This window comes from Pelodiscus sinensis, chromosome 21 (assembly GCF_049634645.1).
Source record: "Pelodiscus sinensis isolate JC-2024 chromosome 21, ASM4963464v1, whole genome shotgun sequence".
In the NCBI taxonomy this organism is placed as follows: domain Eukaryota; kingdom Metazoa; phylum Chordata; order Testudines; family Trionychidae; genus Pelodiscus; species Pelodiscus sinensis.
In genome coordinates, this window is record NC_134731.1 from 24,059,300 (window position 1) to 24,080,959 (window position 21,660).

At 40.2% G+C, this 21,660-nt stretch overlaps 1 protein-coding gene across 3 annotated transcripts in view; it reads right to left on the minus strand.

The window, feature by feature from the left end:
- Nucleotides 1-21,660, minus strand: part of GTF2I (general transcription factor IIi) — a 106,915-nt gene that overhangs the window by 35,663 nt on the left and 49,592 nt on the right. For 2 of the 3 annotated variants that reach the window (XM_075904293.1, XM_075904292.1), the window contains 5 exons: nt 19,047-19,109; nt 16,027-16,128; nt 10,397-10,462; nt 6,364-6,547; nt 4,495-4,553 (listed from right to left, as the gene is read on the minus strand). In XM_075904293.1, the coding sequence (XP_075760408.1) occupies nt 4,495-4,553; nt 6,364-6,547; nt 10,397-10,462; nt 16,027-16,128; nt 19,047-19,109 (474 nt within the window). Of the gene's footprint in view, nt 1-1,531; nt 3,040-4,494; nt 4,554-6,363; nt 6,548-10,396; nt 10,463-16,026; nt 16,129-19,046; nt 19,110-21,660 lie in introns of those variants that run through there. The other variant, XM_075904294.1, reaches the window with a different exon arrangement.

Here is a 21,660-nt window from a genome sequence, read left to right on the forward strand (position 1 = left end):
TGCCCGTCTGTGTCAGGCATTGCCTCCTGGCATTGGGAACATTTCTTGAAGCCAGGCATGTTATCAGATAATAATAATAAAACAGTTTTTTTAAAAAAAATTTAAGCCTACTAATAGACTATAAACTAGAACGAAACAAAACTAAGAACTAACTAGTAATACTATTAACAACTAGTAACAACTACCCTAACTCTAAATTGTCTCGTAATAGGTTTCTAAGGAAAAGTCTTTCTTCTCCTCAGGCGGAGAGGGAGCTCGTCCTAGATCCGTCTGCGGCCGCGGACGGTTGAAGGAAACTGACAAGCCAGCCCGCGCTCAGCTGTAATGGTGCGAGGCAATAGGAGCGCATATGAGGGCCGGCAGGTTACTGCTATAGAAGTTTCTCTGTTTTGCGGCGCCGGGACGGACCCAGCACCTCGAGTGGAGCACCCTCGGGGACACTACTCGACGAAGAAGCACTGGTTTCTTACAGTAGGAAGTCAGTGCTTTTGCAGCAATTCAAGTGGCCAGTGTAGACAGCTGGCAAGTTTTTCCGGAAAAGCGGCTGATTTTCCGGAAAAACTGGCTAGTCTAGACATAGCCTCTGTGTGACCAATTAAATCTGACAGGTTAACTCAGTAAGAGTCTTAAAAGCACAATATTCCTTAAAGTGAATAAAGTTGGATGGCCAGTTTAGCCATTCATCTCTTTTGTGCAACACATCTGGTTAAATTCAGGTTCATAAATGCATCTTTCTGGACCACTTTATTGTTTCTAAATATAGTAATATAATCTAGCACTTCTTTAGTGGTTTCATAGGTAGATCTCAAAGCACTTTACAAAGAAGGTTAACACACACACACACACACACACACACACACACACCCTACCTTGTAAATACATTTACCATTATGGATATGGCATAAATGGATACCCAGCATTTTAGACTATTCCAATTTCACAAATTTTGATGTAGTACATTATCAAGGATTTTGATTTTTAAGCCCATCTAAGCCTTCAGTATCAAAATCATCATTTGACAGACTATCCTAATAGTGAGTTTTTCAAACCCCTGAAAAGTATTGTTCTAATTTTTCAGGCTTGACAACAGTATTTCCAGCCCAGCAGTAGTGTAAAGATACAATGTAAGCAAACATTATTTCTTGCAAATCAGGATCTCTGCATCTTAGCTGTTAAGATTTACTCTCTCTGTCAGTTTCACTGTGGATTGAGATGTGAAGTTGAGAGCGAAACAAATGTCAGAACAAAGCTAACTATTTGCAACGTATTTCCAGGAAACCAGGCTTTTCATTTATTTTCTGAAAATGCCTATATTTTTGAAAAACTTTTTTTCCAAAAACCAAAAAGGTATCTTTACAAAAAAGTTACCCCGTACATACTCGAGTATAAGCCGACCCGAATATAAGCCGAGGCACCTAATTTTACCGCAAAGGACTGGGAAAAAATATTGACTCGAGTATAAGCCTAGGGTAGGAAATGAGGCAGCTACTGGTAAATGTAAAAAATGAAGATAGATACCAATAAAATTACATGAATATTTATTTCAAAGAAAAACAATAACCTAGCTCTGTAAGTGGAAAAGGGGGTCAACAAAAACAATATGGTATCAAAAATACCGTAACTTTAAAAGTACAACAACCTTAGCTCAATCAGCAACCAAGCTAACACACAAGAGCTAAAATCCTTCAAAACTGGAGTTCTCCTCCTCATCATCTGTATGTCCAAACAGAGCTTCAGCTGGTGTGAGGTTATCAGCATAGACATTGTCATCATCACTGAGTTCACAGTCATCACCATCACTGCTGTCGTTCTCATACAAAGCGCTGTCTTCACTGCCATCCATAGCATTACTAATGCCACATTTCTTGAAGGCGCGTTGCACCAGGTCCTCTGGAATCTCTTCCCATGCATCACGAACCCACTGTGCTATCAATTCTATGTCTGGCTTCCTCAGATTTCCAACTTTTGTCAGTCGAGCTTGACCAGATGACATCCATTCATGCCACATCTTTCGCACACGGTCTTTGAAAGGTTTATTTAAACACACATCTAGGGGCTGCAATACAGATGTAAGCCCACCTGGAATAACTGCCAAAGTAACTTGAGAAGACTTTGCCAATTTTTTTATGTCATCAGATGTGTGGGCTCTGAACATATCCCAAACTAGCAATGATGGTTTTTTCTTTAAGGTTGCTCCTGGTCGTCCGTTCCAAATTTCTTCCAGCCATTTTTTTGTTCTGTCTTCATCCATCCTGCCTTTAATATGTGCACTCACTATAATTCGTGGTGGGAATTTGACCTTTTTAGGCAAGGTCTTTCTTTTAAAAATAATGACAGGCTGCAGCTTAGTTCCATTAGCCAAACATGACAGAACGACTGTGAAATGGTTTTTTTCATTTCCTGTGGTTCTTAGTAAAATAGTTTTGTCTCCCAAACTTGCCACAGTTCTGTTGCTTGGAAGATCAAAGGTCATAGGCGTTTCATCCATATTCCCAATATCTCCCAGGTCATAGTTATGGATCCTTCTTTGTTTTATGATGAATGAATGGAATGACATCACTTTTTCATCGAGGTCTTTTGGCAGCTTCTGTGAAATCTTCGTTCTTTGCCGCAAACATAGGGCAAACCTATTCATGAAGCGGGTACACCATCCTGCTGATGCAACAAAATTTTCAGTGCCTGGTGCTTTAAATTTGTCATCTTTAGCCATTTGAAGGGCACGTAAGCGAATTCCCATGCGTGTTACACAGTAACCATTTTGACGACACTCCATAACCCATTTATGCAATTCAGTCTCTAGAGCCCCATATGAAGTCGTTAAACCACGTCGAGCTTTTTTTGCCTTTGGAATCTTTTCCAAGTCAGCTTTCATTTTCCGCCACTCCCTTACTTGTTTTTCATCAACACTAAATTCCCTACTTGCAATACTGTTATTGCTTTCTTCTGCTCTTGACACAACCTTAAGTTTTAAACCAGCTTCGTATGACCTGCGTTTTTGTTTTGGTCCAGGATTAGAAGTACCGATATTGGGATCCATTTCTAACAGGATAAAAAAAAGAATTTTTAGGATGGGGGGGGCGCCAGGCCCCGTCCCTCCTTTTTGACCCCTCTTACTTCTCATAAGCCCCACTCCTTATAGAATCCACCCACTCCATCCCCTGTATTCCACATATTGTGTAAGGAGTATACAGCTCAGCGTCATAAGTGGGGTATATTGCAGCCAGAACACAGGCATTGTAGCCAGAACACAGGCATTGTAGCCAGAACACAGTTATGATTTAGCAAGAACACAGGCATAGATGTACTGTATGAATAATATTTTAGCTTTTTTTTTAAATGTTGCCTTGACATACATTTTAAGCAGCCACAACCCATAGCTCTTTTCCTCAGGTGTCCCGGCTTCCTAGCTGTTTTCGTGTTTTTAGCTGAGGGAAACTTGCAGATGGCAACTCCCTCTCCACATATACCATTCCCCCAACACAGAAGATAAAATATTTCCACAATCCCTGAGCAGATCCTGCTTTCCATAAGGATTTTATCCTTTCCATTCAGGCCCCTTACCTTATCTCTTCTCTTCAGCCTGCGCCGAGCCGCGCTTCTGCCTCCGGACCCGCCCCCTGCCCACAGCACAGTGACAAGCCAATCACTGGCAGTCACTGTGCAGCCAACAAGCCTATGTATGTGCGCTGTTCATCGCACATACATAGAGCTTTCAGACCTCAGAAATTGACACGAGATACTTTGATGATGAATTTACAGCGCAGTCCATAACAATAACACCTCCTGACAGATACGACAACCTGGATGCCTTAGAACCTGACCAGCATACTCACTTTCCTCAGTTCTCGAGACGCTGACTCGAGTATAAGCCGAGGGGGGCATTTTTCAGCACAAAAAATGTGCTGAAAAACTCGGCTTATACTCGAGTATATACGGTAAATGTATTTTAACATCCCTACAGCAAATGTGTAGCAGTTACATGTTTACACGTGATAGGGGGACAGGAGGAAAAGGTGGGAACCGGTGCTCACAGGGAGCCAGCTTTTGTATCAGAGGCAGCAGCGCAGGGGGGAAGACAGCTCTACGGGACCAGCTCCTGCATCCCCTGCCCCACGCTACTGTCTCTGTGCACGTATACCGGGGGAGGGGGAGAAAAGAGGGTTTTCTCTGCAGGGGTCAGCACATGTAGGGAGTTGGCTTAAAAACTGGATCCCCACATGTATTGGCTCCCACCTCCTCCCTCCCCGCTGCCTCTGATACAGAAGCAGGGAGAAGGGCAGCTGCATGTAACCCTGTGGGTTAACCAGTGAGCCCAGGCTCATGGGTTAACCATGTAAATGGTGCATGTTCACATCCCTACTTTGTAATCCATCATACTAAAATAGAAATTGCAATAGGACAGGGAGGACATGAAATGAATACCACTTTGTATCTATCAACAAAAGACTTTCAATCATGCTGCCATTAGACAACCCAAACATTTCAAAGTCCTACCTCCTGCAGCTGGTTTATCCAGCGGTGCATCTTCTCGTGTTGAATTCAAAAGTTCATGTCTGAAAAATTTTAACAGATGTAGAGTCTGCAGATTTAACATACCTTTTGATATGTTTTTACCAAATTGTAAGTTACAGCGCACACAGCTTTGAAGCAAATTCTGTTAGCTCCACTGCAGAACTAAAACAGTACAGCCGCTCCCCGACTTACGGCCACCTCCACTTACGACCATCCGCACTTATGACCAAAGTGGACGCCATGTAACTCTATGGGATCCGAGTTACAAACAGTTTGAGTTACGGACCAAGTGTTGGTCCGTAACTCGTTCGTAACTCAGAGAGCAGCTGTCTTCAGGAATCCCAGAATTCTGGTTATAATCAATGCTAACACTGAGGGCTAATCTTACACCTTGTCAGAAAAATTTGCCTTTGTTTGTTTGTTTTTGGCTGATATACATGCTGTTTTGTTGAAGCAAAAACTTTTTGCAGACACATACAAATTTTAAAGAGTTCTGATGTCCAAGGTGGACTCTCCAATCCTCTTCACAGAAAGAGGCATACAGAGCTGAATTAAAAACCTGACCTTTTTGATTTTTCAATCTTATTATTTATATTACCGTAGCACCTAAGTGCCCTAATCTTTGACCGGCACCACAGCGTGCCAAGCACTGTATGAACACAGAAGAAAAAGAAGGTCCCTGCTCCAAGGGGCTTACAATGTAAGTCAATACAATTTCATTTAGAAAAATGTTCAAGAAAGTTCGTTTTTATTTATTTATTTATTTTGTTTTTCTTCCACTGTGGAATAAAAGAAAGAAAAAAAAAAGATTTTCACACCTTACAAGCTGCTGAGATAAAAATATTGGTTCTCCAGCTCAGCTCTAGCTTTTACATACAAGAAAAGTAGTGGAAAGGTAACAGAACTGCTGTACTTCAATTTAAGCAGGTTGAAAGATAGTAATATATAAAAATGAAAATCTTGCTTGGAAGAGTTTTTTTCCAGTGGAGTGTAAACTGGTTTTAAGGACTCAACCACATCAATGAAGTGTTTATTGTTAACAATGTGAAAAGGAGAATTTGCTGCATAAATGAACTGAGAAATCTATGCTGTTTTCTTGATATTTGCCAGCCCTCATTACGAACCTATCCATAGTGGTAACTCACTAACTGAAATCTCTTGCCTACTACTGTTTCTTTGTTGTCTGAAATATATTTATTTGCAGCATGGCTGCTAAAAGTACCAACAGATGACACTGTCTATCTGCAATGACTTCAAAGTCTCTTATGGGTAAATGGGATCCTGAAACAAAATTCAAAAATGATTTTCAATAGTTTTTCTTTTCACTCTGTTATTCAGTTAATCATTTACATGTTTTTCAGTAAGAATGCAGATCAGATTCTAAAATTACAAAAAAAAACCTAAGACTGAATGTCCTTAAGAGTACACTTAATTTTTGAGTAAGCCCCAATGAACTCACTGGCACTTCTGTGTTTTGAGAAAACATGTATAGGATGGGGTTCCTATGGGAAAACTGAGTTATGCTGGAGTAACACCATTATAGTCTGTGGCCATGATGTTCCAAAAGAAGGAGCCATGTATTATGAAATATAAAAGAAGAAAATAACACCCAGTGTAAACTGACAACTCTAAATTTCTCTTACTGCAACATTCTATGCTGTATACTTGGGTGATAGATTCTAAATCTAGTTAACTAATTAAACAAACCACAAGAATTAGCTAAATTAAACTTCTTTTCTCTAGCAACAGCCAACATACCATACTGCTTGGAAATTTACTTGTCAAATCACATGTACACAGTTTGATGAAAGGAACATGTAATAGTGTGAAAATAAATGCAAAGCTCCTTACTTCTTAATCACAAAGCGTATCCGTTCCTTGGCTAGTAGTATCCTCTCCAGGCGTGGGATCCCATAGGTAGATGGCCTTCTGAACGGAATTCCTTCTGGAAGTCCTTCCACATACAAGTCTTCTACGTGTGACTGGAAAAGTGGGTACGGGATAGATACTGGACCTTTCGCTTTTATAGCTTGAGCTTTAAGATGAAAGGAAAATAAAAGCGTTAGCATAGCTCATCACCTTAGCTAACCTACTTGCTTGGCACTAAGCTGAACAATATAAGTACAAGCAGATAAACAGGTAACAAATGCTTATTACACCCTCTAAATGCCTAATCATTCTATGCTTTATTTATAGTAGGAACTTCTCCAATTCTCTCTCTCTCACATCCTGTTTTCCTTTTTCCCCATTTCTCAGTAAAAATTTTGTAGCAAACACTGCACCTGTTAAAAGCAAGGTTTCATTTTACTTTGGTTTCATCTTCTAGTACCTTGTAGAGTATTAAATAATCCAAACAACTGCAAACAAAGTTTTCATCACTGGTCTGGGACTGTCCACATGGACCCTGGATGTTGCAACACTAGAGAGCACCAGCTGCAGAGGTGGCTCATGGCTCGCAGCCTACATGGTCGATAGTCGATAGGGCGGCGCAGCACAGCTGATACCGGGATCCATGTGGCGCTGCCCCTTTGAAATGCAGAGGTGTTTCAAAGCAGCAGCGCTGTACGGAGCTCGTGACACTGGGTTCTGTGCAGCGTTGCCATTTTGAAGGACCTCTCTTTTTCCGCCGTTATCTGATAAGCGGGGGGGGGGGGGGGGGGTGACTAGTTAACTATCCTAGTCCTTAACATCCCTATTATGGAGCGCTGACAGCTGGAGATGGGCAGTGGCCCAGAAAGACGTTTGGCCAAGGGCAGGAAGCCCCACCGCACAGATTGGGGCCTGCCATCCATAGAGTCATCCCACCAGCAGGCTGGGGGCAGCAGAGCTTAGCAGGCATGCTGGGGTAGCTCTGTGGCTGGAGCTGTGGCCATGAGGGGAGCATCAGGAGAGACTGAGGCCTGACCTCCCCTGATCTGGCAAATGCCCTAGTTCGGGACCACTCAGGTACCAAGGGTGCCGGACCAAGGAGGTCCAACCTGTAATAGAAATTCAGTAATTTATAATGGGCTTCCAATCTTTAGGAGGACTTCATGAAGATCTACTTTATTTCAGTAGTTAAGGTACTGACAAACAGAGCAAACAATGCATTTTGTACAAGGCCAGGAACAAAAATGTGGTCCTCAAAACAACCAGTCTTCAAAGGTAAAAAGCCAATAGCTCATTCACTGGCAGCACAATTCTGACAATAACCTCAGTATGCTTTTACAAGAAGGAGGACATTAATCCATTGGCATGCACTGGTAAATACTGGACTATAATGTGATGGTTTGTACATACCAGCAGGGCTAGTTTCCTTGTGCTGGGAAGGGTACAAACAACAAGTACCAATCAAGCTATGTGGTAGTGTATTTTGTTGTTTGAAGTTTAGCTATGAAAACGAGAAGCAAGGTTAACTAAGGATGAAGTATTTTAATGGACCAAAATCTGCCTTGGGGTAAGTGCATATACAACTCACTGACTGAAATGATGTATATGATGGCAGACAGTAATGCACCAAAGAAACCATCCTTCTAAAATACCATCTATACTGCAAGATAAACCATGAGGCTTCTCAGGGAAATTTAGAGTTAACAATGACACTACATACTTAACTGGTTTCAGTTATGTATTTCAAGACAGGATGCTTCAGACATTCTATACTGATACATCGTATCTTAGAAGAACAGGGTTCATGAAGGCAGAACGCCATGTAGTGTCTGTAACTCATTCCCTAACTTCTTGTATTGCCTACATATCGCAGAAAACTCAGTAGTGAGCTTTCATGTAGTAAGTAGGCCTGATCCTGATCCCTTTAAAGTTAATTGGAGTTTTGTCAGGGATTCCAGTGGAATCAGGATGAGGCCCAATAAGTGATCTTATTAAAATCAGCTAGAAGTGCAGCAAACTGAGTGGAGGCCAAGTCAGAGTAATCTCAGATATGTTAATGGCTTCTGAAAGTGTATGGCAGCCAGGGCACTTTCTCAAGTGACACAATTCAACGTGGAGGCAGCTAGTCACACAAAGATTGTATTCAAAACCTTCAGGTTAGCTGTACACCAATGTTTAATCACATCTAGTTTATGGGGAGGAGCCAATCTAGTATTTAAGGGCATTTAGTAAGCCTTATTTAAACTCCTATTTTGAAAGAAATGTATTAGTATTATTTCGCAGCCCAATATGCAAGTTACACAAAGGACAAAACTTTGGAAAATATTGTGTTAGTCCTCTATTCTGAAGTGCATATGGTTACAAAATGGTAGAAAACTGTGTGAATATAGTCTAGGTTAAAGACAATTATTGCTAACATGGTTTCAACACCGGTATATATAGGCCCAAACTGGAACGGAACACTACTATATACATGAGAAAGATCCACCTGGAGAAATTTTTTGGAAATGGCACATTTAGATCACTACAAAACATTGACCAAAAAACAGCTTTAAAATAATAATGAGAATGCTATTTAAATAAATAACTAACAACAGGTAAGTTTTTACAAAGAGGAAATCTTTATTTTTCTTAATAAAATGTTTAGCAGATTCTCTTATCTCCAGACAGCGCAAAGACATAATCAGCAGTACAGTCTGCAGTGAAGCGTTTCAATTTGGAGTCTTACAAGTTTTGACATTCAAATTCTACTGTAACTAGATTTTCACTTTTCAGATTAATCCATGTTCACCAGCTAAGGAATTGTGCTCACACTAATACATTTGTACATTTACTTTACATCCAAATACAAAAAATAATACTCAAAGTGTCAGTAGTAAATAATAATGACTGACATTTGTAAAGCATTGTTTATATAAACCCCCCGAGTAATATTACAAAGAATAGGCACAGGAGTAGACTGCAATACAGGAGGACAGAATTTGACTCTGAATACAGGATTGCTTTACTCTTCACTAAAATGCAGCTACTTCTAGAACATAAGGTGGCAGATTGTAAAGCATGCACCATAACCTCAAGTACCAATTCAGATAGATGGTTGCAGGAGTGTTCTTCACTAATTGAAACTTGAGACTTTGAAACTATAGGAAACTTTCATCAAGAAAGATAAATGCATCCACTCAATTCAAAGTTAGGTCGTGCTACTGATATTATAAACTAGATTCTCAACTGATTTGTGTCTGTGTAGCACCACTGACATCAGGTCAATATGCTAGCCATTACACTTAGTCCAATGCTGCTATGCAGATTTACTGCAGCTGAGAATTTGGTCTGGGATATTTAATGACTAAGTGGCCAAGACTCCTGTTTTGAATTATATTCAAAAAGACACTACCACTTTTAACAGTAAATAGCAAAAAAATCTACTTTAAAGATAAATAATCTTGTACTCAATAAATAAAATTGATCATTTCTCTTGTACAGATACAGATATTATTCTGACTGCAACACAGGACAATTAGCCTCACATTTGGACACACGTGCTTCCTTCTCCTTTTATGAAGCACGTAACTGTTGCTTCCTTTAAAAAAATCATCTGCCATCCATAAAACCAACCAAACAAATTACCATAGGGTCCTTCTCCCAAGCAACAGGTCTAAATATTATATTAGGTAAGTACTTGATTTGTTGCTAGTAAGATCAAAGTAAAGGACACAACTTTCAAATGGGGATGCCCAAGATTAGAGTTTATTGGAGATCAGGAAGTTCTGCATGATTGAAGACTATTGTTACATTCTTAGATGCCTAGTGTTAGGCACCCAAGTTTGAAAATCCTGGCCAAAGTTTTCATAAAGAGCTATTTTCCCCAACTATAAATCTCTTATGATATTAAACCCTTTGGTGCTATCAGTTCTGATTTGTTCCAGAGCCAACAACAAGATGCATGCCAAAAAGATGATACCTTCCACTGTCAAAGGGCTAGAGGCTATTGTTTGGAAAGTAGTTTAACACATACCATATTTCTTTTCAAATAATTCTTCAACTTGCTTTCTCAAGTCTGTAATTCGGGCATTCCATTTCTCTGCAAGAAAAAAAGAAGGAGATGTAAGATTACAAAAGAGTGTTTTGCTACTGAATTCTGGGACAAACAGTATGTCTTTAGAGCTCTCATGCACACAGATTCATGTGGGGGTATGATACACAATCTACATCTCAATATATATAAGGGGTCTGGTACACATTCTACATCTCAATATACATGTATATCAAAGAAATAGGATAGAATAAAATGTTTAAGATTACCTCCAAAACTTGTGCAGATGTTAAACCCAAGTTTTAAAAAATTAAAGGACAAAAATGGGCTAAAATTAGTCCAAAAACGTTTTTTCTTCGAAGTTTCAGTCAGCAGCTCACACCACCATCAGGGTGAAAGTCAATTTTCAGCAGCTATTGACAGTTATTTAAATCCAGAGCCTGAGAAGTTTAGTAAGGAAAGTTTGATAAAGCTCACACCGAGTATATGAAGCTGTTTTGGCGGAAATCTGTAAACTACATGGGTCAGGAGGCATCATGCCACCCTCTTCATTAATCCAGTAATTGCCCAAATCCTGATGTTGGCTGGATTTGCAAGTCATCCATACAATTCCTATTTCTGAAAGAAGATGCAGACTGCAAGACACACAAGTTATCCAAATCCAGCTGTGTGCTGTACAGAGAACTCAATTTAATAACAGCAATATTCTTTAACAGTTTAAGTTTTGTGATAGAAATTGCATCTTGTTTTCATATAATTTTAAAACCTTTAGGAAGAAACTACTGGTTTTTGAAGATGGTACCAGCTACTGGCTGGCTTTTAGTAACTGATGCCCATCTGTAGACCTTTCTGACCTCTCTAGTTACAAGCCCAAAGTCAGACTGATACATTTGCCATTAAATCTCCTTTTGCCGAAAATCATTCTCTCATATAAGATGAGATACAGAATTCAGCTTAAAATCTGTAACAAAATTGGTTTTACATATTAAGTTTCCTATTGGCATATACCTTTAGAGTCTATTTTTCATAGAATCATAGGGTTATCATAGGGAATCATAAAGGTTATAACTGATTAACTTGAAATACACAGTGTAATAATAAGGTCTTATTCACATGGTAACTTTTTTTTTTCCAGGATAAGTGCCCTTGCAGCCACACAATCTGATTTGGCTATAGCAATCCACAGGGAACTCCCCATTATAAGTACCACATTTCAGGAGGGTGGCCTTGGAAGTACCTCAGAGATCATCAAGAGCACCCAAACAATACTGGCTTCATCCAGAAGGAAATTCTTCCAGACAGGGAAGATCTCTTAGGTATGCCAAACCCTGAGCCAGAAACCCAGGAACCAGAGAAACCCCATGTGGCCAGCCTGAAATTGTGTAGGGAAGAACTACTGGTAAGTATTAGGTGCTGTAACATAATACAACCACAGCCGCTTCCCAAGTTACGAACAAGTTACGGACCAACACTTGGTCCGTAACTCGAAGTGTTTGTAACTCAGACCCCATAGAGTTACATGGCGACCATGCTATTCGTAAGTGCGGATCGCCATTCGTAACTCGGATCTGCGTTTACGACTACTTTGGTCGTAAGTGCGGATGGTCGTAAGTGGAGGTGGTCGTAACTGGGGGAGCGGCTGTATATAACAGAAGTTCTTAAACAATTGTACTCCACCCAAAATGGCAACATCCATTCTGGAGTCCCTGCTTAATCAGCTTCCCCAACCTTCCATCAGTGCACTCAAAATGGCACCTGCCCTTTAAACATTTCCCTGAAATATCAAATTTCACAATCACTGGACAAACATGCCACTCATCACCTCATCCACCTTCCTATGTGATTTTCCCTTTGTTGCCTACCACCGTTCAAGACAGTGATATTGCAGGGGTTAAAAGAAAAACCAAACACATTGCAATGCATGTTTATTGTAATATAATAGGAAGAAAAGCCAGAGAAAGTATGTTGCTCAGAGTTCAATCAGTGCCCCAAGTTTGTAGCTACCTTTACATTTTATCATATAAGTTGCAGACATTTCAAAATGCATAGGGATTATAAAATATTCATGGCTAATTTTAAATAGACCTTCAGCATTAATCAAACCTTGGCTTCAAACTAATTACTGCAACAGTCTACCTATTTTGTAGTACTCCTGATCTACAGAAGTTATAAAATAGAGGGCATTTCCTTTCCTCTCCTGGACTAGACTCATCAGTAATAGTGCTTGCTGCATAGCTCCCTGGTTTTCCAGCTGACTTTGAACAAAGCCATCCCCTGACTACAGAGAACACAATTAAGGGTAACATGCTCCAGTATAAGGGATGCCTGCAGAGAGACCCACATACAGTTAGCAAAAGTGCCTACTCCCATCCTCCATTATCCACCAATCTCCCAACAAGCACCGATACAGAAGGTCTATAGGAAGGGGATGTAAAGTGGAAAATGTCGAAGCATATCCCAAATTTGGAAGAGCAGATGGCGATGGCATACAAAAAAAAAAAAAAAAAAAAAAGAGAGAAAATACCAACTTACTGTTGTCATAGTGAACACTATTTACTTGTGCTTTTACTCTGTCCTCTCTAGCACATGAAATGCTGCCGCCCTCACAGATATGGGGCTTTAATCAGCTGAGAACCTGAAAAGTCTCTGCATGAAGCAAAAGATGTGGAAAAATATGTTCTCTGACCTTGTCAATACATTTCTGCTAAGCAGCACAGATGAGAATTCTTCCTTCCTTCCCCATAAAAACATCAATTCCTAATAAACTATTCTCTCTCATGCTATTCATTTGGTTACAATATATTCATTTTCTACCCACTGCACTCTGATTTCAAAATACAAGCATAGTGTTTCCCCTGACACTGTTTCCCCAATAGCTGTGGAACCTTAGAGGCTATTCATAACATCCAGAAATCTCTCTCCACCTCTACACCCAGCAACCAATGTGGATTTCTCCTTTGCTCTCTGATGCTGGGCAAAATACAGCAAGCATCCATAGCATGGGGCAAATATTTCTCACAAGCATATGGTCTTGTTAGGTAAGACATTTCTACTTTCTCTTTAAGCTTTCAAAAGTATACTCCACTGTCATACAGTAACTACTCAAAGTATAGTTAAACAGCATCCTTCTCCTGTCCATGTGGCCAGTAAAAGACTTCAGAAAGCCCCAAAAGCAGAGGATAAGCTGGGTTTCCCAGAATGGCAGGAGGAATTGCACACCATTAATGCTCATACTTGTTCTGGGAAGAAATGTTCCTTTTTTCATTGGTATTTATCATAGCTCCTGATAATTTGGATTAGGATGTGAACAACTAGTCCACTATCCGATAAGCAAATGCTTATTGGATAATCGACACATTAGTAGTCTAGTCACTTCCGGCCCCTTGCTGCCTCTATCAGATAGAGGAAGAAGTGGGGGGAGGGGATCGGAGGGGGTGTTTCAAAGTAGCAGCACCACATGGAGCCTAGGGCCAGACCTTGGGCTCTACGCAGTGCTGCCACTTTGAAACGCTGCGGGGAGCACGGGGCCAGCGAGGGACTGCTTGAGTCCCCCGCTGGCCCCGAGCTCTCAGCAGCACTTTCACTTATGAAGTGTAGCATCAGTGTTGATACACTTCAAAGGCAGAGGTGCCCTTATCGACTAATTGCATAGCCGATGAAAATCGCATTGACTATTCGATTAGCCAATTAATCTAAATTTAACATCACTAATTTGGACCCTGCCAGACTACCATATATTAGTACTGTGAACCTTCCAAAATGATCAGCCAGGCCTTGCAGCACACCACGGACAAATACCCTTTTCAGATAACGAAGCCTGAGCATAAAGAATTCATACATGGGTCTCATCAATAATAGTCCCAATACAATGTGAAATATCGTTTGTGCAAATCAATAGCCTCCTGTGCTGCACTGCCAAGCTTTAAGACACAGCCCATCAGCACCTTGTCAACAGCAGTGCACACTTCCATAAGAAGAGTCCACACAGCTGATCTGCCAACATCAAGACCTTCCAGAGAGTGTTGGCTGTATGCTTCTCAATGCAAAAGGGAACTCCCTATTGGGGTACCGCCACTGCAACTCCAGGAGAAAGCTTTGCATAGATTTCTAGAAAATAAGCTTTTGTCATTACGAAGTTCTGCTGCCACTGCTGGTCATTCCAGTTCTGCATCATTATCATGTCCTGCTCATAACTGCTAGTTTGCAGAGTGCAAAAGCAGTGCCCCATTGAGTGGAGCTGCTCCAGGTAATGGCTCTTTTTCAAACTCCTCCTCTACCCATGCAGCTGTGGCTCTTTCACAATCCACCCAAAGTTAGGAACACCATCAGAGGTGCAGCAGCTCCTTCATAATAACGGCATTCAGGACCATGGTACTCAACACATTTTCTCCACACTGTCTCTAACAGTTTGAAAATGGTACTAACCTCACAACACACCACAGATGCCATGGGAGTTTAGTTTGAACCCAAATCCTAGTACATTCTGGGAGACATACCAGCAATGCACTATGAGAAAAATCCCAGAGTGCATATAGCCTAATGGCAGAATCCTGGACTATGGATTTAAAATCATGTTAAATCGGTTAGCCAATTAAACGTAATGTTTAGCCAGTTAACTGATTAAGGCGGGAGCAGGCAGGTGAGACATGCTGCAGTGCAGGGCTGCTCCGAGCAGGCTGCAGCCCCCCAGCCTGCAGCGTGCCCAGGCCAGGCCCACTGTGCACAGGGTCTGTCTTGGCTGGGCTGGAGCATACTCCACTTGCAGAGGGCCTCACAGAGCTAGAAGAGCTCCCTGCCTGTGGCAGGTGGGGAGCTGCTCCAGCCCCCATTGATTAACCAGAACAGTTAGCCTCACTCATTAAGCTTACCTGGTTAACCGCCCACATCCCTACGCTGGATTATGTGCTATCTGCCTCAAATGCTGTGCGGCTAAATAAATAAATAGTACATAAATTGCCGTGCACTGCACTGAAGACACAACAATCCAAGAACGAAAAATCGTTCACTACAGTAGCTCTGTGTTATAACAGAAAAAACAATGTAAAAAAAAATCATTTTCCGGTAGAAACACGACCTAAGCCAGGCTACTCACCATGAAGGAGTCCCCCTTGTTTCCCAAAGCATGGCTCCCCTTGGTACACCTTTGTTGTACCTTGTGAAGTGTGAAAGAAACTGACTAGGACTGGCTCCTGGCCTAAGACCTTCAATTAGCCATTAATTGGAAGTGAAAGCGACTGTCCTCAGTATTCTCAGATTTCCTTTCAGGAGGTCAGATGAGAAAATGGCTAAACTGACTTCTACTTTGTGTTATCTTATTTCTAATGTTTATACCGTTCAGGTTTCCAACACAATGGCTTCCAGACAGTTTATAAAAGCTACAACATTGGTTAGTCTATATTTTCTTTATTAGAGGATCACTTTACAGAGGAACAAATGCATGTGATATACACTTGCTTGCACTGCAATATATCTACAAAGAAATATAGGCTGTTGAGGGAATGCCTCTACTTATCTTTTCAAAAATCCCATGCCCTGATGTTAATCTATGGTCATCAAGAAGGAAAGTTTTTCTGGAAGCAAGCGACTAGGATAAACTTGAATTTGAATCTTACCAAAATTGAATTCTCTCACTTTTCTTCTCCCAGCATTGGCAGCCTCATTTGTAGACTCTGTGTTCTTCGGTCTCTTGTTAGGTGGTAAGTAGTCCTCATCATCTTAAAATAAGCGCGAGACACATCAGGGTTGGCACTGATTTGGAGTCTCAGAATTCTAATGGAAGTATCAATCAGTGCCTTATTAAGGGCCCAAATCTGCAAACTCACTCATGTGAGTAATCCTAGATTTAATGGGGGTGTCTGCCTGTGTCAAATCTATTTAGGAGAGTAAGGGTGTCAGAATGTAGCAAAAGTAAGTATAAGCAACATTTATTTCACATTTTCCTGAAGAAGATGTTAAACATATCAAGATGTTCTGAAGTTTGGTCATAAAGTCATGCGATAGCAAATGTAAATAAACATTTACCTAATTAACTAGAAAAATCTATCCACTGACGGTATAACCTACACTACACAGACTCCTAATGTAGATGCAGCTTACATTGCCCAAAGAAGTTTTTTCTGTCAGTGTGGGAAAATCATCTCTCCAAATCACATTAGCTATGTTGATGGAAGGACTCTTCTGTCAACATAGCTGCATCATCTACACTGACAGTTTGTCAGGATCATTTTGTTGGTCAGGGATGTGTTTTCTCACACTGTGACTAACGTAGCTATGCCAATATAACTTTTCAGTGTAGATCAGGCCTGAGTCTTGAAATGCACTACTTGAATTTAGGGCTTACACAGGAAAAGTAAACTTTGTCGGATCTTATGGTACATTTGCCCCCTATAGAGCTCAAGAGCTCCACCGAGTTTCAAAGCAGTACAACCCTGTGGGTACATCTAAACTACATCCCTTTTTCAATAAAGGGATGTAAATTAGATATAACAAAATTGTAAATGAAGCCGGGATTTGAAATTCCCGTGCTTCATTTTCATAACTGCAGCCATGGCTTTTTCCTCCCAAAAGCTGCTTTTCGGAAAAAACCAGCTGTCAAGATGGGGATCCTTTGACAGAAATGCCCCATTTTGAAAGATCCTGTAACCCTGTAAAATGAAGATTACAGGATCTTTCGAAACGGGGCCTGTCAAAAGATCCCCATTTTGACCGCGTGTTTTTTTCAAAAAGCGGCTTTTGGAAAAAAAGCCGCGGCCACCATTATGTAAATGAAGCGCGGGAAATTCAAATCCTGGCTTCATTTACAATTTCGATACATCTAATTTACACCCCTTTATCGAAAAAGGGATGTAGTTTAGATGTACCCTGAGAGACATGAATGAGTTTCATTTAACAAGAGCTCAGAAATCAGTGGTTGTTCTGAAGCCTTTAAAATTCCAGTAAAATCATGGGTGTAACTGCAACAAACACCAATTAAGACCCTTTGATTTGTTTCCATTTCTGTGCTATAAAGCTCTTTGCTCCTGAGGCCAAATTCACCTAACAGTTGATGAAGGCCTCAGGTTCTTTTGCTCTGGTAAAAGAGTTTTAGCAAACCAACAAATAAATCCAAAACTATGGCAGAACATAAAATGCTTTCACTTTTGCAATATTTACAATCCTACCATAAGGCTATGGCTAGACTGCCGCTTCCCCCCCCCCCCCCAGCAAAAGGGACGCTAATTGCGTTCTGCAATTGGCGTACCTTTTTCCGGTTGTTTTGTTGGAAGAGGCTTTTCTGAAATTTGGCCCATCTACATTGGGCCAAATTTCAGGAAAACCTCCTCATGGAACGAAGAAGACAGGGCTTCCAAAAGAGCATCTCTGCTCTTCCGCAAAAATGTTGGAAGAGCAGACATGTTCCCTGAATGCGGCGGAATCTGGACATAGCCTCAGAGTTTGATAATTAGAAAAAAGAAACTGAAGCCAGTCTCTTGCCTGAAATAGCATTTTTCCCAGGCTATCTTCAGTGTATTCCATTTGGAAAGCAGAATGTAGGTTTTAATTCATAGCCATTTGTTTTCTCTCTCTGGCTTTGGAAGAGATGCCAACTTTTCAATATATTTTTACTTGTAAGGCAGAGGACTTCCCACCAGTCTTCTAGTACAACAGCAACATGTAATTGCTTGAACAACTTTCTTTGCAGCTATGCCACTGAACATACTAATTACACATCAGAAGCAAAAACAACTGTTACCTTATCAATAGATTTTTAATCAGTCTCAAACAATTAGTTTAAAGCTTCAGTTCCAGCACTTGTACATGCAACTCATGAGTCCTTTGAACAAACTTGTCTAAACTAGGAATTTATAAGTGTCTAAAATGTGTTAATAAAATGTTTTCAGAACAAGCATGTTCTTCAGAGTGTTACATTTCAACTTACAGTTTTGAAATAAGGACTATTTTGTATTATTAATGCTAGAAAAAAACATTCAAAACCATTTTAATAGCTCTAACATGTTTTTGGTATGTTGAGTTTTTACTGAATTTCTTAGACTCAGTGGCTATGTCTAGACTGGCATGATTTTCCGGAAATGCTTTTAACGGAAAAGTTTTCCGTTAAAAGCATTTTCAGAACAGAGCGTCTAGATTGGCACGGATGCTTTTCCGCAAAAGCACTTTTTGTGGAAAAGCGTCCGCGCCAATCTAGATGCGCTTTTCCGCAAAAAAGCCCTGATCACCATTTTCGCGATCAGGGCTTTTTTGCGGAAAAGAAATCTGAGCTGTCTACACTGGCCCTTTTGCACAAAAGGACTTTTGCCCAAATGGGAGCAGCATAGTATTTCTGCAAGAACACTGACAATCTTGCATGAGATCGCCAGTGCTTTTGCGGAAATTCAAGCAGCCAGTGTAGACAGCTGGTAAGTTTTTCTGGAAAAGTGGCTGATTTTCCAGAAAAACTGGCCAGTCTAGACACAGCCAGTATGTTCATGTGGTAGTTCTCAATTCAGACTCTGGTCAATGCTATCTGGTAATCAAATGTACTCTACGTAGTGGGTGAATGAAAGCATCATGCATACTCTGCCAGACAATTGTGAAAGGCTTTTGTTACTAAGAGACCTGAAAAGGTTAGAATATAGGAGTTAGAAAAACTAACCTTCAATGGTGACTTCAACTTCAGGGTCCTCACTGGTTTCCGAAGCGGCATGCTGAGAAGAATCTAAGAACAAAAATAAATCACAAAAGATCTTCAGAATGGCATATGCACTACAGAGTACATTTACCCAAGTTTTCATAATTTAGAGTTCACATTGCCACTAGTCACAGAAGCCTAGTGGCACATTAATATGTTTATTGCACAGTGTGAAGTAAATACCTCCCTCTCTAAGAACAAAGACACTTTACCACAAGCCTTTGAGCATTTTTAGACAAACACAATGAGGTGCGGATTATATGATTATACATACTACATTGCATGTGCAGCAGTGCAGAGAGCAGACATTAATTACATAGGAAATTTCTTATTCCTGACTTAATAGGATTCATATAATCATACATAACTTCTCATTATCATCAAGGATTACTTATTGTACACAAAGACTTTGTACCCTCAGATTATATATTCTCTGCCACCATTCATAAGATACTAGCAGACATGTTCCGGTTGTGCTAAACTAATTTTCCTCACAGATTATAATACTAACAGTGAAAAATGATGTAGATGGGGGTCAAACTGACCTCAGTAGGGCAACATGCACCAGTAGAGTCAGCAGGATTTGGCTTAACAGTACAGAATGGGGAAAACATATACTGGATAAATTTCAGAAAAAGGAAGCCAATTCTTTTTTGAAATGGTTAAGATTTCTACAAATTCTCTAGTTAGAAAGCACTGTGTGTGTTCTCTCAAAGCCAGTGTTCATCCAGGTGTACAATCTCCCTTCATCACTGTTTTTCACGTTATTTCACATAGTCATCAGCAACAGCTACTATAATATTAGAGCACAATTCACCTATATCAAATCTATTCTCTTGGTAGAGAATAAAAAAAAATCCTATAATTGTTCAATTTCATTCAGGAGCGACTGAGATAACTTGTAAACTTAAAAGCACAAAAAGGATTATGATGTCCTGGTCCCTTAGCCAGAAGCAGTCCATCTAAGTGCAGTATCCAGTGTCTTGACAGTGGTCACTGACATACTTCAGAGGAACAATGCAAGAAGTCACATCATGGGTAGTTACGAAATACTATGCCCAGAAGAGTAGTTTCTTCTTAAACCTAGTCAATAAGTGGCTAGTTTATACCCTGAAGCAAGTCTTATATCTAATGCAATTTGTAAATATTATCAATATATAAAACAGATAACCCCTTTTTGACTTCTTAGCACCTCTTGGCGTCAATAGAAATCATCTTTTCTATTTTAATCATCATCATTCAGTTTCACTGACTACTTCCTTCTACTTGTTTTAAAGTATAAATTTCTCTCTCATGTACCAAGTATTTTTAATATATAATTAATCACTATACCAATTAGTCCCAATCTTCTCAATCACTCCTCATAAAAATGTCTCTAGCTCAGTGGTGAGCAACCTGAGGCCACAGTTCCATGTGTGGCCTGCAAGACATTTTATTTAGGGTTGCCAGATTCTGCGGGTTTCAAGTCCACAATTTTCTTCCCCCTACCGGTATTATTAAAGTGACACGCATGTAAAGCAAGGACACCTGAAGTGAGATGCGTGCTGATTGCACACAACATTGACTTTGAGAGCCATGAGCTCCTTCTGCATCCCAAGCGCTGCTACAGTTCAAATCAGCACACCCTGCAAATTCTGGATTTGAAAGTACAGTTACTAAACTATCCGATCCATGGAGGCTGTCTTGGTTACAACAATCTTGAGATGAAGGATGGCCACTTCTACAGCCCACTCACTAGCCTACGTTGCCCATCACTGCTCTTGCTCTTGAAAGATTTTTGCCACCCTTCTGGATGTCTTCAATATTTGTGGCAGTAAAGACAGTATGACAACCCAATATTCTGGATGAAGACATACTATCTGTTGTCATATAACAGACAAAATAGCAGTGAACAATATTGTAATATGTGTCCTAGCATGTTTGTTTTTACCAATGCTGCACATTTGAAGCAGGATAACTATGCAGCAGGTTTCTCAGTGAGTGGTTTCAATTAATTAAGAACTCGGTAATAAATAATTAAAATGTATTCCTTCTGATGTGCATTTGCTAGCGCGCTGCCCATAAACTAAACCTTGTACGTCCTTAGTTTCACTAATAGCTTTTCAGGAGCAACTTTATCAAAGGCTTTTCAAAAATCTGAACATCAACTTATTCTTTTCCCTCAGGCAGTAATTTGTGGGCATTTAGAGTTTTGGTAGATTACAAATGCATGATTTTCCTTTATATAAACCATCTTAGCTCATCCATATCATATGTCAATCTAGCCATTTTTTTTTTTTACTCTTTTCAAATGACGTATCAGTTATCCTAGTACTGAAGTAAAGCTGAATTGCTTGTAATTTTCTGGGCTGCCCCATATTTTTTAAACACACTAACTTAGCTTGAAGCATGGATAGGTTTTTGGTTATCAGCCAAAAAGGGTGCAACTTTCAATTAATTAGTTCTCATTTTATAAAAGAAAAAAATTCAAGAACAACATGGAAAATAGAGCTCAGACTTAAACAAGCAGAGGCCTAGATCAGGCATTCTTAGTGGCTGGTCTATAGTTATGGAATTCAGTACTGTCAAAGATAAGGCT